The sequence below is a fragment of the Geotrypetes seraphini genome, chromosome 1, assembly GCF_902459505.1.
Source record: "Geotrypetes seraphini chromosome 1, aGeoSer1.1, whole genome shotgun sequence".
Lineage (NCBI taxonomy): Eukaryota > Metazoa > Chordata > Amphibia > Gymnophiona > Dermophiidae > Geotrypetes > Geotrypetes seraphini.
The window spans coordinates 146316772-146332677 of NC_047084.1; the positions used below are offsets into that span (position 1 = coordinate 146316772).

The 15906-nt window shown below is 46.3% G+C and overlaps 1 protein-coding gene across 2 annotated transcripts in view; it reads right to left on the reverse strand.

Annotated features, from left to right (window-relative positions):
* The window catches only part of MAML3 (mastermind like transcriptional coactivator 3), a 631052-nt gene extending 615859 nt beyond the window's left edge, over nt 1-15193 (reverse strand). The window contains exon 1 of one of the 2 annotated variants that reach the window (XM_033939537.1): nt 14228-15193. In XM_033939537.1, the coding sequence (XP_033795428.1) occupies nt 14228-14635 (408 nt within the window). In that variant the 5' untranslated portion in view covers nt 14636-15193. The remainder of the gene's footprint in view (nt 1-14227) is intronic. The other variant, XM_033939546.1, reaches the window with a different exon arrangement.
* Nucleotides 15194-15906: the final 713 nt, after the last annotated feature.

Here is a 15906-nt window from a genome sequence, read left to right on the forward strand (position 1 = left end):
TGCACAAATAAACATGGTAATCCTAGGATCAGCAAGTGATTCTCAACTCCAATCCTTGGGGCACATCCAGCCAGTGAAATTTTCAGGATACTCACAATGAACATGTATGAGATAAATTTGAATGCTCTACCTTCACTGTATGCAAATTTATCTCATGCATATTCATTGTGGGTATCCTGAAAATCTCACTCGTCAAGGCATGTCCTGAGGTCTGGGATGAGCACCTCTGCCCTAGGCAAAGGCCTGATAAGAAGTGGGCAAATAAGGTGTTCCAAAAGGCCAGAGGACTCACAGGTGATGTCCAGAGAGACACCAGGCTTGTCCAACCTTTTTCTATCAATATTTCATAACATTTGGAGGGTCAAAACATGCACTGTTGTATTTTCCTATGTTTTGTCAAATTAGTAGCAAAATATAACAGCGTGTCGTCCACTCCTCAGCCATCACCCAGTCTCCCTCTCTCTCTCACATACCCCCCAGCCTTCACCCAGTCTACTCACACTCTCTCACATAACCCTCCCCCCCAGCCTTCACCTAGTCTCTTCCCCCCCTCATCCGGCTTTAACTGCAGAGCAAACTGTGGGATTCTTGCATCCCCACCATGACTCGGCTCTCTGCAAGTCTGAGTGAGACTTGATAACTGCATCAGCCTGAACTTCCGGCACTGCACGGCTCAAACTAAAAAAAAACCCGAGTCGCGATGGGGGAAGCAGGAATCTTGCTGCCCCATATGAATTGCCAAGCTTCTGAGGGTCAGGAAAAAAAAAAGCACTCGAAGGCTGTTTTCTGGTCCTTTGGCCACAGGTTGGACAAGACCACACACACACACACAATGTAATGTCATTCCACCTCTTCTATTCAATCTGAGTTCAACAGTAAAATACTGTGGTCTTTCTGGCCTACTGGCAACAATGCAGACAACATGGGCTTTTGACTGAAACATCACTTACAAAAATCAGCGCAGTAGTTTCAAAGCAGTGGCCGAGAAAAACAGATTAGCTCAATGTAATACAGAGGACAAGACAGGTCAATGTGTCCTATCGTTATCCCCTCTATCTGCCAAATCCTCGACCTATCTATCACTCTCCACCGCAATTGTGCCCAACACCTTCAATCAAACATGCCGTTGTTAGGCCACTCCTCAAAAAAAAAACCTTTGCTGGATCCTACCCGCCCTTCCAACTACCGGCCTCTCTCTCCTCCCCTTCTTAGGTTCATAGACAACGCCGCGAAAGACCAAGGCGCGCGCCGACAACTGAGCGCAAGACGGAGGCGCGTGCCGAAGAAAATTACAGTTTTTAGGGGCTCCGACAGGGGGTTTTGTTGGGGAACCCCACCACTTTACTTAATAGATATCGCGCCGGCGTTATGGGGGGGTTTGGGGGGTTGTAATCCTCCACATTTTACTGTAAACTTAACTTTTTCCCTAAAAACTGGGAAAAAGTGAAGTTTTCAGTAAAATGTGGGGGGTTACAACCCCCCAAATCCCCCACAACGCCCCCACAACACGACGCGATGTCTATTAAGTAAAGTGGGGGGGGTTCCCCCCACGCCCCCCCGTCGGAGCCCTAAAAACAATAATTATGAGCGGCGCGCACCTCCGCGCTGCGCTCAATTGTCTGGGCGCGCCTTTGTCCCGGCGCGCTTTTAACCTGACACCCCCTTCTTATCCAAGCTACTTGATCGTGCTGTTCACCGCCGTTGTCTTGACTTTCTTCCATGCTATCCTTGACCCGTTTTATTTAGGCTTTCGCCCTCTTCATTCCACAGAAACTGCCCTTACAAAAAAAAAGTCTCCAATGACCTGCTTCTCGCCAAATCCAAGGGCCTTTACTCCACCCTCATCCTTCTTGATCTATCCGCAGCTTTTGACATGGTAAATCACCACCTACTCATCGATACATCGCTTGAATTTCAGGGCCCTGTTACCGCATGGTTTTCTTCCTATCTTTCCAATCGTACCGTAAGTATAGACTTCTCCCTCCGTATTCGTGGCTTCAGCAATCGCGGTTTCTCTTCACCCCCCCCAAATGATATCAGCTTACATTGAGAAATCGCTAATTCCAAGCATTTACAGAGAAAAATCGCCGATTCCCGGCACTTTCTTCACTGTGTTTTGCCTCTCCTTCGGGAACAGGCCGGGTCTCTCACCATGTTATTCGTGGTTTCACCATATTTACTTATTTATTTATTCAATTTTCTATACCGTTCTCCCAAGGGAGCTCAGAACGGTTTACATTAATTTATTCAGGTACTCAAGCATTTTTCCCTGTCTCTCCCGGTGAGCTCATAGTCTACGATGGTTTTTCATAGAAAACACCGAACATATGAAAAAGTTATTTGCGGGTCTGTTAATCCCCTATCACAGCAAATACAGAGGGAGAAGGGTATACTGTGGTGGATCCTCCTCCACTGCTATCGGTCAGTGTACCTACCCCAGGGCTCTGTCCTAGGACCACTTCTCCCCCCCCCCTCCATCTACACTTCTTCCCTAGGTGCTCTAATCTCCTCCCAAGGCTTTCTGTATCACCTCTATGCCAACAACTCACAGATCCATCTCTCTACACTTGAAATCTCAACAGACATTCAGTCCCAGGTTTCAGCCTGTTTGTCCGACTGAGCTCCTTATCTTTCCACCTAAACCTGTCTCTCCTCTCCCCCCACTCTCATCCTCTCTGTCTTGTCGGCTCGCAACCTTGGGGTAATCTTCGACAAAACCGAGGAGAACTGGAAAAAGCACAGGAAGCATCATCTATTAAACATGGTCAAGACTGAGCTCCTTATCTTTCCACCTAAACCTGTCTCTCCTCTCCCCCCACTCTCATCCTCTCTGTCTTGTCGGCTCACAACCTTGGGGTAATCTTCGACAAAACCGGGGAGAACTGGAAAGCGCACAGGAAGCATCAAAAAGAATGTCACCTTATGGTAAGAAGAGCAAAAAGAGAATATGAAGAGAGGCTAGCCAGGGAAGCACGAAATTTCAAACCTTTCTTCAGATATGTTAAAGGGAAGCAGCCGGCAAGGGAGGAGGTCGGACCGCTGGACGACGGAGATAGGAAAGGAGTGGTGAAGGAGGAAAAAGAAGTGGCGGATAGACTAAACATGTTCTTTTCATCAGTATTTACAAAAGAGGACACATCCAACGCGCCGGAACCTGAAAAAAATCTTCAAAGGAGAGCAAGCAGAAAAATTAACATCCATGGAGGTAAGCCTTGAGGACGTATACAAGCAGATAGATAGACTAAAAAATGACAAATCTCCGGACCTGGATGGAATCCACCCTAGAGTATTGAAAGAACTAAAGGAGGAAACAGGTGTGATCCCGGAGGATAGCTAATGTTACGCCCATCTTTAAGAAAGGATCGAGAGGTGACCTGGGGAACTACAGACCGGTAAGTTTGACTTCAGTTCCGGAGAAGATGGCGGAAGCGCTGGTAAAAGACAGCATCGATGAGCATCTAGAAAGGAATAAACTGATGAAAACAAGCCAACATGGCTTCTGCAAGGGAAGATTGTGCCTAACGAACTTATTGCACTTCTTCGAAGGAATAAACAAACGGATGGACAAAGGGGACCCCAAAGACATCATATACTTAGATTTCCAAAAAGCCTTTGACAAGGTACCCCATTAACGACTACTACGGAAACTGAAGAACCATGGGGTGGAAGGAGACGTACACAGGTGGATCAAAAATTGGTTGGCGGGTAGAGAGCAAAGGGTAGCATTGAAGGGCCACTACTCGGACTGGAGGAGGGTCACGAGTGGTGTTCTGCAGGGGTCAGTAGTTGGACCACTGCTATTCAATGTATTTATAAATAATCTAGAAACAGGGACGAAGTGCGAAGTAATAAAATTTGCAGACGACGCCAAACTATTTAGTGAAGTTAGGACTAAAGAGGACTGCGAAGATTTACAAAGGGACCTGAACAAACTAAGAGAGTGGGCGACGAGATGGCAGATGAAGTTCAATGTAGATAAATGTAAAGTCTTGCACGTAGGACACAGAAATCCGAGGTACAGCTGTACGATGGGAGGGCTGGTAATGGGTGAAAGTACCCAAGAAAAGGACTTGGGGGTAATAGTGGACAAGACAATGAAGCCGTCGGCACAGTGCGCAGCGGCCTCTAAGAAGGCGAATAGAATTCTAGGTAATAATTATTATTATTATTATTATTATTATTTTATTTTTTATATACCACCAAAGCCAAAGTAGTTCGAGGTGGTTTACAATAAGAAGAGCTGGACAGTCAGCGAAGACATAACAATGAAGTCCTTGAATACAATGAATTTTTAGAATAACAGTGATGTCTTTGAATACATGCATATTTGTGGGGAGGAAGAGAAACAGAGTGAAAGTCACATTGTAGGGACGTCAAGTACAAGTAAGTAGAATACAGGGGAAAAGTCTTTAAGAATTCTTGGTTACAAATCGGTTAAACAGGTTGGTTTTGATTAGTTTTCTGAAGTTAAGGTAGGTACTATCAAAAAAGGTAATACAACCAGAATAAAAGAAGTTATCCTGCCGTTGTATCGGGCGATGGTGCGCCCGCATCTGGAGTACTGCATCCAATATTGGTTGCCGTAACTTAAGAAGGATATGGCGATACTCGAGAGGGTTCAGAAAAGAGCGACACGATTGATAAAGGGTATGGAAAACCTTTCATATGCTGAAAGATTAGAGAAACTGGGTCTCTTTTCCCTAGAAAAGCGGAGACTTAGGGGGGACATGATAGAGACTTACAAGATCATGAAGGGCGTAGAGAAAGTGGAGAGGGATTCTTCAAATTTTCCAAAACTACAAAAACAAGAGGGCATTCGGAAAAGTTAAGAGGGGACAGATTCAGAACCAATGCTAGGAAGTTCTTCTTTACCCAGAGGGTGGTGGACACCTGGAATGCGCTTCCAGAGGACGTGATAGGACAGAGTACGGTATTGGGGTTCAAGAAGGGATTAGACAATTTCCTGAAGGAAAAGGGGATAGAAGAGTATAGATAGAGGAATACTATACAGGTCCTGGACCTGATGGGCCGCCGCGTGAGCGGACTGCTGGGCATGATGGACCTCTGGTCTGACCCAGCAGAGGCAATGCTTATGTTCTTATCTCTCTCCTTCAGATATCCGCATGCTAAAAACTGTCGTTTATTTCTCTACAATAGTGCTAAAAACAGGCCCTTCCTTTCTAAGCACACTGCCAAGACCCTCATCCTTACCCTTATCGCCTAGACTACTGCAACCTGCTTCTCACTGGCCTTCTGCTAAACTCTCTCTCTCCCCCTTCCATCTGTTCAGAACTCTGCAGCCAGCTCCAGATTCCGTCCCTTCTACCTTGCTGTACCGTATGCCTGGAACAAACTGCCCGTCTCTGGCAGTATTCAAATCCAGACTCAAAAGACCACTCTTTGAAGCTGCTTTCAGTTGCAAAACGCCAACCCACCTTCTAAGCACCGCTATCTGTCTTATCGTTCCCCCACCTGAGCATTGTGTACTGATGCACCTTCTTGTCCAGTTTGTCTGTCTTGGCTAGATTGTAAGCTCTTTTGAGCAGGGACTGTCTCTTCTGTGTTCCGATGTCTAGTAGCGCTGCAGAAATGATTAGTAGTAGTAGAAGCTGTCTGAAAATTCAGTGACATCACAATGCATTGGGGGGGTCATACCCAGATTTCTTGATGACTTCATAATGCAGCTGTATATGGTTCCCCCACCTGATCACTCTGTACTGATGCACCTTCTTGTCCAGTTTGTCTGTCTTGACTAGATTGTAAGCTCTTTGGAGCAGGGACTGTCTCTTCTGTGTTTTGATGTTCAGCGCTGCTTATGTCTCGTAGCGCTCTAGAAATGATTGGCAGTAGTAGAAGAAGCTGCCGGAATACTCAGTGGCATCATAATGCAGTTGGGTCATACCCAGAATTCTTGATAACTACCCGCAAAGCCATCTTCTCTGTTGTAGCTCCTACATTATGGAATGCGCTTCAAAACCATATCAGACAAGAAACATCATTACTAATATATATAGGTCAAATTTAAAAACATTTCTGTATGGAAATGTCTTTATATCCTAAGAAATTCTAGAGTAAAAAATCTCCGCTTGGTCAATTTTCCAGTAACTCATCTACTGTCACCTGAAATTTTATTAAGGAAGTTTTTCAAAGAAGTACTGGGAATGGCCAATGCGGAGAATTTTCCAATAAATAATTACTATTATATTCCTCCTAAAAAAAATGAATCTGCCCAGGAGGTGGACCATCTGACCACACCAGAGGTAAATTTGACCGAATTTCTGGAAGATACACAGGATGTGATCCAGAGTCGGTCCACCCTGGTGATAACATGCATGAGCGAGATGGATAAGATGTTATTAATGAAACTTTACTTTAAAAACAGGTTAATGAAATTTTGTGGGGATTTAGTTAGGATTTTTCCGGATGTCTCTAGAACCACTCAATTGAGAAGGAAAGAATTTCTGAAATTGAAGGATAGAGTTTTGGCCCTAGAGGCATCTTTTTACCTGAAATTTCCCTGTAAATGTTTGGTTAAGTTACAAGATATTGAGTATGGCTTTTGGGATCCTATACAATTACAACAATTTTTAGTTGCGAGAGAACAGAAATGAGTTTGTTTCATCTAGCTGAGAATATGAGGAGAATTAATTTAAAATAATATCCCATCTAGTAAGGAATGATTCACGGTTCTTTAGTGCGAACCGAGAATTATTGTCCTTTAGTTTTCTTGAATTTATTTGATTAGAAATAGTAACATGTGCTCCCCATTAATGTGGGCTTAAAAGGAATTATGTATGCATGATTTGATTATGTATTGTTTTGTGTGATTTTTCCTTTGGAATTATTGGATATTGTAATGTATTCAAAATTATTAATAAAAAAAAAAGAAAGAAATTATTTTCTCACAGGGAGTGCAGAGCTCTATCTTATCCCCCTCCCTTTTATTTGAATATTGTATTTTTTTCCCATCCCCCCATTATGTTTCCCGTCACTATGGCCCTCTTTTACAAAGGTGCGCTAAGTGTTTTAGCGCAGATTTAGCGCGCGCGCTAACCGCTAACACGTCCGTAGGATAATATGCACGCGTTAGCGTCTAGCGCATGTTTGGCACGCGCTAAAAAGCATAGCGCACCTTAGTAAAAGAGGGGGTATGTTTTCCTGTTTATGTATTTCAGTCTGATCCCCCCCACCCACCCCCCGTTTTTATTATGTTCTTAAATTTTGTTCTAAACCGCCTAGACGGTTCGATAGGCGGTATATCAAATAATAACGCAGCTGTATATGGTTCCCCCACCTGAGCACTGTGTAAGGATGCACCTCCTTGTCCGATTTGCCTGTCTTGACTACACTATAAGCTCCTTGGAGCAGGGACTGTCTCTTCGGTCTTTTGATGGACATCGCTGTATACGCCTAGTAGCGCTGTAGAAATCATTAGTCGTAGTAGAAGCTGTCTGAACGCTCAGTGACATCACAATGCACAATGCTTACGCCCTCCACCACAAGTGTACTAGTTAAAGTGGGATATAATCCTGGGTCCTCTTCTCGACTCCAAGCTACTCCAGAGACCTGTTTGCTGCCATTACATCTGCAGCTGTCAAACCGGCAGGTATATGCTGATTCACTCACATCTTTGGAGGGTGGGAGGGTTTCACTGAGACTGGGGGAGTGTGGAGGAGTCTTACCATCATCCCCCCAGTGCTCATATGGTCACTTTGGATACCTTTTGGCACTTTGGGGAAGAAACGCAGTCAGCACCCAATCCTGGTAAAAAAAAAAAAAACGGTGACGGGTCAAAAGCACGCGAGGACAAAGGCGCGCCGACAACCGAGCGCAGGGCTTGATCGCACCGAAGAAAACCCGTATTTTAAAGGGCTCTGACGGGGAGTGTGGGGAGGGAACCCCCCACTCTACTTAATAGGGATCACGCTGCCATGTTGGGGGGGGTGTGGGGGGTGTAACCCCCCCATATTATACTGAAAACTTAACTTTTTCCCTAAAAAGCAGGGGAAAAAGTTAAGTTTCCAGTATAATGAGGGGGGTTACAACCCCCCCCCCACAACGCCAGCGCGATCTCTATTAAGTAAAGTGGGGGAGGTTCCCCACCAACACCCCCCCGTCGGAGCCCTTTAAAATACGGTTTTTCTTCGACACGATTAAGTCCTGCGCTCAGTTGTCGGAGCGCCTTTATCTTCGCGCGCTTTTGATTATGAACCAAAAAAACGCCACCGGGCCACTCAGCCTGCGCTCAAGCTCTCTGCGGACAAAACCTGAGAATGAGACTTGCTCCCAAGGAAGCGGTCCCTGAGCTCCCGAACTGACAGTGTAGGCTGGCCAAGCAGGTGCCCTGCAAGGCAAACTGCCTCTTGGCTACAGACTACTGCCCTCAGAGTCTAATCGAATCTAATCCCAAGATTTCTGAATCACTCTAATACAGGAGTCTCAAAGTCCCTCCTTGAGGGCCGCAATCCAGTCGGTTTTTCAGGATTTCCCCAATGAATATGCATTGAAAGAAGTGCATGCACATAGATCTCATGCATATTCTTTGGGGAAATCCTGAAAACCCAACTGGATTACGGCCCTCATGGAGGGACTTTGAGACCCCTGCTCTAATACCATTTAGTTCTGTGGTTCCCCAACCCTGTCCTGGAGGACCCCCCCAGGCCAGAGTGAGGGGAAGCGGAACAGAAAAATGTAAATGAAGCTCTCCACACCAGATCTCAAGATCAGAGATATACAACCCACAGGGTCAAGAATGATGTGCCTATTGAACTTGAACAGACATGGGCAACTCCAGTCCTCGAGGGCCAGAATCCAATCGGGTTTTCAGGATTTCCCCAAGGAATATGCATGACATCTATTTGCATGCACTGCTTTCAATGCATATTCCTTGGGGAAATCCTGAAAACCTGATTAGATTCCGGCCCTCGAGAACCGGAGTTGCCCACCCCTGCACTAGAATGTTTGATTACTGTAGAAAAACGTCCAAATCAAAAGACCGCCCTTGTCCCTCCCACACCACACCTCCAACACCCCCCCCCCCTTGAGATTTAAACAAACTACTGATCATCAGCATAGAAATCTGTCTAAATTAGAACAGTGGGCCCCATCCCTGTCCTGGAGGATCATCAGGCCAGTCGGGTTTTCAGACTCTCTCTAATGAATATGCATGGAGCAGATTTGCATGCCAATCACCTCCATTATAAGCAGATCCCTCTCATGCATATTCATTAGGGCTAGCTTGAAAACCCGATTGACCTGATGTTCCTCCAGGACAGGGTTGGGGACCACTGGTCTAGAAAAAAAGGTTACAAAAATAGTGAGCAAAGTAGCAATTATGCTTATTTTGTTTATTGTATTGTATAAATATAATTTTAATTTTAAAAAAGGGGGAAGGGAACATGGGGGTGTCTAGAGGAATGAAATAGGTCATATGGCAATATATTTTGGAGGAATGATAAAAATATGTATGGAAAATTATAATTATGAATCTAATTGTAATGAATATCTTTTTGTATTTTATTATTGTATATTTATTTGATTCCTTCAATAAAATGTTATAAATATTTTTAAAAATTGCAATTATGCGTAGCCTGGCTGGTCTTACTTTCTGGAATGCTTTACCAGTTTCACTGTAGAGATTGTCAGGGAAATGTTAAAAGGTGCGTTTGTTTTCTCAGGATTTTGGAAATGTTCATGTTTCTCAAAGTCCCTCCTCGAGGACCACAATCCAGTTGGGTTTTCAGGATTTCCCCAATAAATATGCATTGAAAGCAGTACATGCACATAGATCTCATGCATATTCATTGGGGAAATCCTGAAAATCCAACTGGATTGCGGCCCTCGAGGAGGGACTTTGAGACCCCTGCTATACAAGTCTGATGCTCGAACAACTGATGTACAGCAGTGTTTCTCAACTCGGTCCTGGAGTCCCCCTTTGCTGGTCAGGTTTTCAAGATAGCCACAATGAATATGCATGAAAGACATTTGCATATAATGGAGGCAGTGTATGCAAATCAAGTTTATGCAAATTCAATGTGGATATCCTGAAAACCTGACCGGCAAGGGGGTACTCCAGGACCGAGTTGAGGAACACTTCTGTATAGGAATACATTTTGGTTTTGGGTATGAATGCATTGTCTAGGAATAAGAGGCATGAAGCTTATTATTCGCTTGAAGAAATTAGTGATGGAGTTTGGCTTTTTAGGGGAGAAAGGGTATCTTATTTTATTTGGAGCGAGGGAGTAGCCTAATGGTTGGAGCAGGGGGGGGCCCTGAGTATCAGAGAAGCCCAGTTCACCTGTGAGCTCTCCAGAAGGAGAAGCGTACACTGCTTGGATGATGATACTGTAAGTAAATACAGTATAACCTTGGTTTGCAAGCATAATTCGTTCCGAAAACATGCTTGTAATCCAAAACACATTTCCCCATAAGAAATAATGGAAACGCAGACGATTCGTTCCACAACCCAAAAACTTTAATACAGAATACTATACGTACTTGTGTTGCAAGACCTCACTCATTTAGAACAGTCACTACACTTTTGCAGTGTCAAGAGAGAGAAGAACCATCGGCTCAGTTGTGATGTGTATATACTGTTATGTACTCGTATTGCAAGACCTGGCTTGTATATCAAGTTCAAATTTAATAAAATGTTTTTTTTTGTCTTGCAAAACACTTGCATACCAAGTTACCTGCAATCCAAGGTTTTACTGGAACTAAATATATAGTTAATTGTGAGCCCTATAAAACTACTGGATACATAGTTATGAATTTAATATGTATTATATTTTTGTATACTTCTATGATTACTTCAATAAAATGTTATAAACTTAAAAAAAAACCACACACAAAAAAAAACAACTACTGAATATAAAAACAAGCAATATTCACCACCTGAAGAAGCCCGAGATCATCAGCCTTCCTTCAAGACGTTTCAACAACATGGTCTCCTCCCCACACCTCTGGTCTACTGTATACTAACACAGCTGCTGATCTGACAGGTAGATTGCAGACCTGTTAAAGAGTCTGGTGCAGAAATCCAGATCTGCAAACTCATCTTCCTAAGCCAGTTCATGGCTCATAGTTGCAGGAGCTAAAATGCCTGCAGCTGTCAGTTAAAACCAAGACTCCCGATCAGAAACCTAAGGGGAAATGGATGATCTACAAAAACACACATGGATAGTATGCCTTCAAAGCAGGACAGTGTCCCTTTAAATGGAAGAGGAAGTTAGCAGGCTCTTTAAAAACCTGATAGTTTTTCTGACTCTGCTTAATCCAAAAGAGAGAGAAAAAAAAACCCCAAAAGTTCAGCGGTTGCCTGTTCAGATGAAGTGTGGCTGGGCTCCAGTGCATGAAAAAATGCTGTGGGAGCTAGATATTCAGATCTTCAAAAAAAAGTTTCCTTTTTGGAGCCAGCAACAAAAAGATATCAAAATTCTGATATATACATACAAATGAACTACACATGCGCATATTTTATATATATATATATACACACACACACATATCTTTTCAACTGTGTTGTAATATTGCAGTGCAGGACCATAAAGATATGGAGAACATTTTTCCTTTGCTTTCACAGTACGAATTCTACACATCCCCCCCCCCCCCAAAAAAAAAAAAAAAATCTCCCGAAAGATGGGGTAAAGATTACTCTTGCCAGAAAAGTGGCATTGGTAAGGGGGGGGGGAACCCAGACATGGTCGAATACCTAGTCAGCCTAGGAATGAAATTTACGCGTCCAACTTGCGCGTCTTTTCACTTCCCAGTCAGCCCCAGCTCCGGGAAAACCAAAGCACGATGCTGGCTGAACGATCCCAAAAGACAAGGAAGGAAGGAAGAGCGCAAGAGCCGAGGGGGCTGCATCTGTGCAGTAGCCCACAGGCGGCTTCTGGTGGCCGCCTCCTGCTTGCTTTTTCCCGGAGCCATCTGACGCCCAGAGAGTGGGTTTAAAATGCTTAAACCCCCCCCCCCCTCACTCTTGCTCTCAGAGTGAGGAAGGCAATGGTGTCACTCGCCCCCACCCTTCACCAAAAAACGGAACTGGAAACCTCATCATCCGCTTCCTCCATCCCCCCCTCCCCTCCCCCCAAGACATCTGCACTCCGGCCAAGGCTAAGAAACCTGTGCAAGGAGGGAGCAACACCAAAAGCACTGCCCCCCCTCCCCTGGCCACGTGAGCTCGTGCACACCTCCCCTTTCACCCAACTTCCCTCTGACTGAGGGGAGGGGGGGAGGCAGATGGTTAAACTTGTAGCATCTCTTTTCCATGACCCGCCCATGTGTGTCAGCTTCCGATGCATCTATTTCAATGGCAATTATTATCGGCCGGAGAGGCGCTATCGGAATCCAGCGAGGGTTTGCTGCTTCCTGTTTTCTTGGCCAAAGCGAGGTGTCTCGTCTCCTAATGCAAAACCCTCCTCCCCTTTTGTTCCCGTAGAGACGCCCGAGACAGTGACTGCTTCAGCCTCTTTATGGGGGAAAGACACAGGGCTTCAGGTTTTGGAAATATGCTGCTGTGCATTGCACTCACGAGGCGGGGGGGGGAGCAACAACCCCCCCCCCCCACTTCTCATTCTCTGCACAATGGAACGTGCATGAGCTTATTTTCTGCTGTCCAAAGTACAAGCAGTTCCTTCCTTAATTATCCCCCCCCCCACACACCACTCTTTTTTTCAATTCCTACCCCAGGCTCAGTCACCCACTAACTACTGTATAAGAAAGTACCGGGATGCAGGGAGGGAAAAAAACCCCAACCCCGGGAAAACTGTTGAAAAAAAGTAGACGGCATATAAATGTCTTATCACTGTCTATATAAATGTGTTGAAATTAAAAAAAAATAATTAGAGCTTTGTGAGAAACTCATTGCTTTAAAACTCTTGGAAGACCTATAACAATCATGACATGCGATAGTGGAATTTGGTTTGCTTAACATATCGATAGGACTTATTTAACCAAAACGATCCTTATCACATTCCCAAAAGCACTGACTGACTGAGGTGACATTATCTACCACATTGTCTTTTTCTTTTTTTTTTAATTCTTTATTCATTTTCAACCTTTTCAATAAGTGCAATACAAATACATTTTATATTTAAGACATCACATTGTCTTAGGTTTAACTTTGTTCATGTTAGTTAGCATTTTTGCTTCACAGTATATTGTTTTTTTGTAACAAACTAAGCCTAAAAATAAAACAAGAGCTTTGTGAGAAATTAAGCTAGTCTAACTTGAACTTTTATGGCTCGGGTACAAGCTGAAAGCGGACAGGAAATGCTGGCGATGGGGGTCGAACTCAAAAAACACCATTCACAACAAGGAGCGCGCGCCCCCCCCCCCCCCCCAAGCCTCCCACGCGGAGAAAGGGGAGGAGGGGGCGTGGCTACCTACATCCCAGAGCCAAAGGGGGACAAACAACCTCAGCCCCGCCCCCAGCCCAAGGGGAAACCGTGCAAGCCACGCCCCCTCCCCAGACCTGCTCGGAGCGAGCCCTGCTCCGCCCCCGAGTTTACTCACAGGTGCCAGCAGAGCTTTCGGAACCGAGTCACGGAATTGCCTATATTTACCCACTCCGTGACAAACGCGTAACGCAGGCGCGCTATAAATAAACTCTCTAGATAGCACGTCTGCTCCTCTCGATCACGCTCCGGGAGAGCGCTGCCGTTTCACACTTGTTGGGGGGGGAGGGGTTGCTATTATTCTTTTTCTGCAACTTAAGGCGTTTAACTGGAAACGTTCTTGGTGCCGACTCGTTTGCACTTGCCCGTCGCAGCTCAAGTTTTTATCCCGAATCTCCGTGAAAAACGCCCCCCCCCTCTCCTCCCCTCCAATATTGCATAAGTCGCATAGCAATCATCAACCTAGACTTGAGACAAGTTACTTTTCAACCCTGGAGAAAAAAAAAAAAAGTAAAGCAATACATAAAAAGATGTCCTATAGATTACAACTAATCATTTTCTACAGCATTACTGCTATAAACTTCCATCGTGGTCGAGATCCAAGCTTCCCCCAAGGAGAGAGAGGGGGGGGGAACACTTTTCTTTTGCAAAAGTGAAGATAAACCAAAAAAAAAAAACCCTTCAAAACCTACGCAATCAGCTAAAAAGCCCTTCTAAGAACAAAACCAAAACAAGTTACTTTGCATGCATCTGGCTCCTCCCCCTCCACCCCCAAAACAAAAACCACGCAGCCCGGAGCCGCGGGCCCTGCGCCCCTCCCCCCTCCTTACCATGATCAGCGTGTGGTTGCGCTGCTCGGCCGCGGCGGGCTCTGCGTCCGTCGCTTGCTGCTGCTTGCCCTGGAGGGGGTGTTGCTGCTGCTTCCCGCCGCCCCCCGCGCCCGCTTTCTTCGCCCTCTGCTCCAGGCTCCTCTGGTACAGGCCGACCGTGTCCCTCCGCTCCAGCGCCAGCTGCTCCGCCTGCGCCTGCTGGTAGCGGCTCTCGCAGTGCACATGGTGCTTCCTGCAGCCCTCGATGCGCTGCCGGAGCCGCTCCACCACCGTGCTGTGCTTGGGGGTGCCGCCGCCGGCTGCCCCCGCGGGGGCACCGTGGGGGGGAGGGGTGCGATTGCTCGCCAGGTTGGAGCCGAGGCAAAGGTTGCTGCCGGCCGAGGCGGCGGTGGCTCCGAAATCCCCCATGCACGCTCTTAGGGGGGGGTGGGGGGAGAGAAGTTTGGAGTGCACCTCAATTGTCACCTCTTCTGGTTTAGGTAATGACACCCCCCCAGAAAAAAAACACCCCCCAAATAATCCAGGAACGGGGAAACGATAACACCGAGGGCATAGGCGGTCTCGGCTGAATGTTTGCTTTCCGGCGGGAGGGGGGGGACGGAGAAATGCTCAAAAACAGCAGAAAAAGGTGCTTAAAAACCAGACCAAGCGCCCCCCCTTCAAAAAAACCCTCCCCCACAACAAAAAAACAAATCACAAGTGAGGAAGCCGACCAGCTACCAGCTGGTTTTCATCCCGCGCGCTCCAGCGAAGACATCCAAGCGGGGTCCGGACGGCTCGAGCGCGTTGTCCGCGAGCGCAAAACGGCTCCAAGGAGGGCAGAGGCACGCGACCGCCACGCATTCCTGCATTCGGCCGTCCGAAAGCCCCGTGCGTGCACACACCGCTCTCGTGTCCCCCCACCTCCCCCCCTCGGCTCACTCACGGCATCCAAACACGGCGAGCTCTCTCACTGCCTTGGCTTGCAAAAGACAGAAACGAAGAATCATTTTTATTAAATAATAAAAAAAAAAAAAAGTTTTGCTGTGTCCTCGGCCGAAGTTCTTTTCCCGCACACTTCTGCGTGTCCCACTGTGTACATAGATAACGCGTACAGATGGCCGGGCTGCGGGGTGAGGAAAAAAAAAAAGCAAAAAAAAAAAAATCCTGTGTGGGGGGGGGGGGAAGTAGCCGAGTGAAGTCTCCCAAAGGCTAAGCTGCGAGTGCAGAGGCTCCTGCGATGAGCCTCTGCTGCTCCTCCTGTCACCATCACAATGATCGAGCGCTGCCTCCCCCTCCCCCCCCTCTCCGTGCCAGCGGAGTGATATCAGGACAGGAGCTCAGTAAACAGCAGCGGTAGCGCGAGGCCGGAGGGCGGCCGCAAAACCTGGCGCGGAGCGGCGGCGGCGGGGGAGCCTGCGGCGGCAGGTTTTTTTTTTTGCACCTTTACGGCCAGGGAAGGGAGTTTTCCCCCCCACCACCACCTCCTCCAGCGTTTCTTTCTTATTCCCTCCGGGCGAGATCTGGGAGCGGGGTTATGGCACCGATGTTATTTCTTATGACTGTTCACTGCACTGAACTCGATAAAAAGCGCTCTGCTCTTTTTGTTGTTGTTGTTGTTTTAATTCTTTTATCCTCGGGCAATATTTAAAGAAGCAAGTGTAAGTAAGTGAGCTGCTTGGAGCCATCAGAGGACCTAA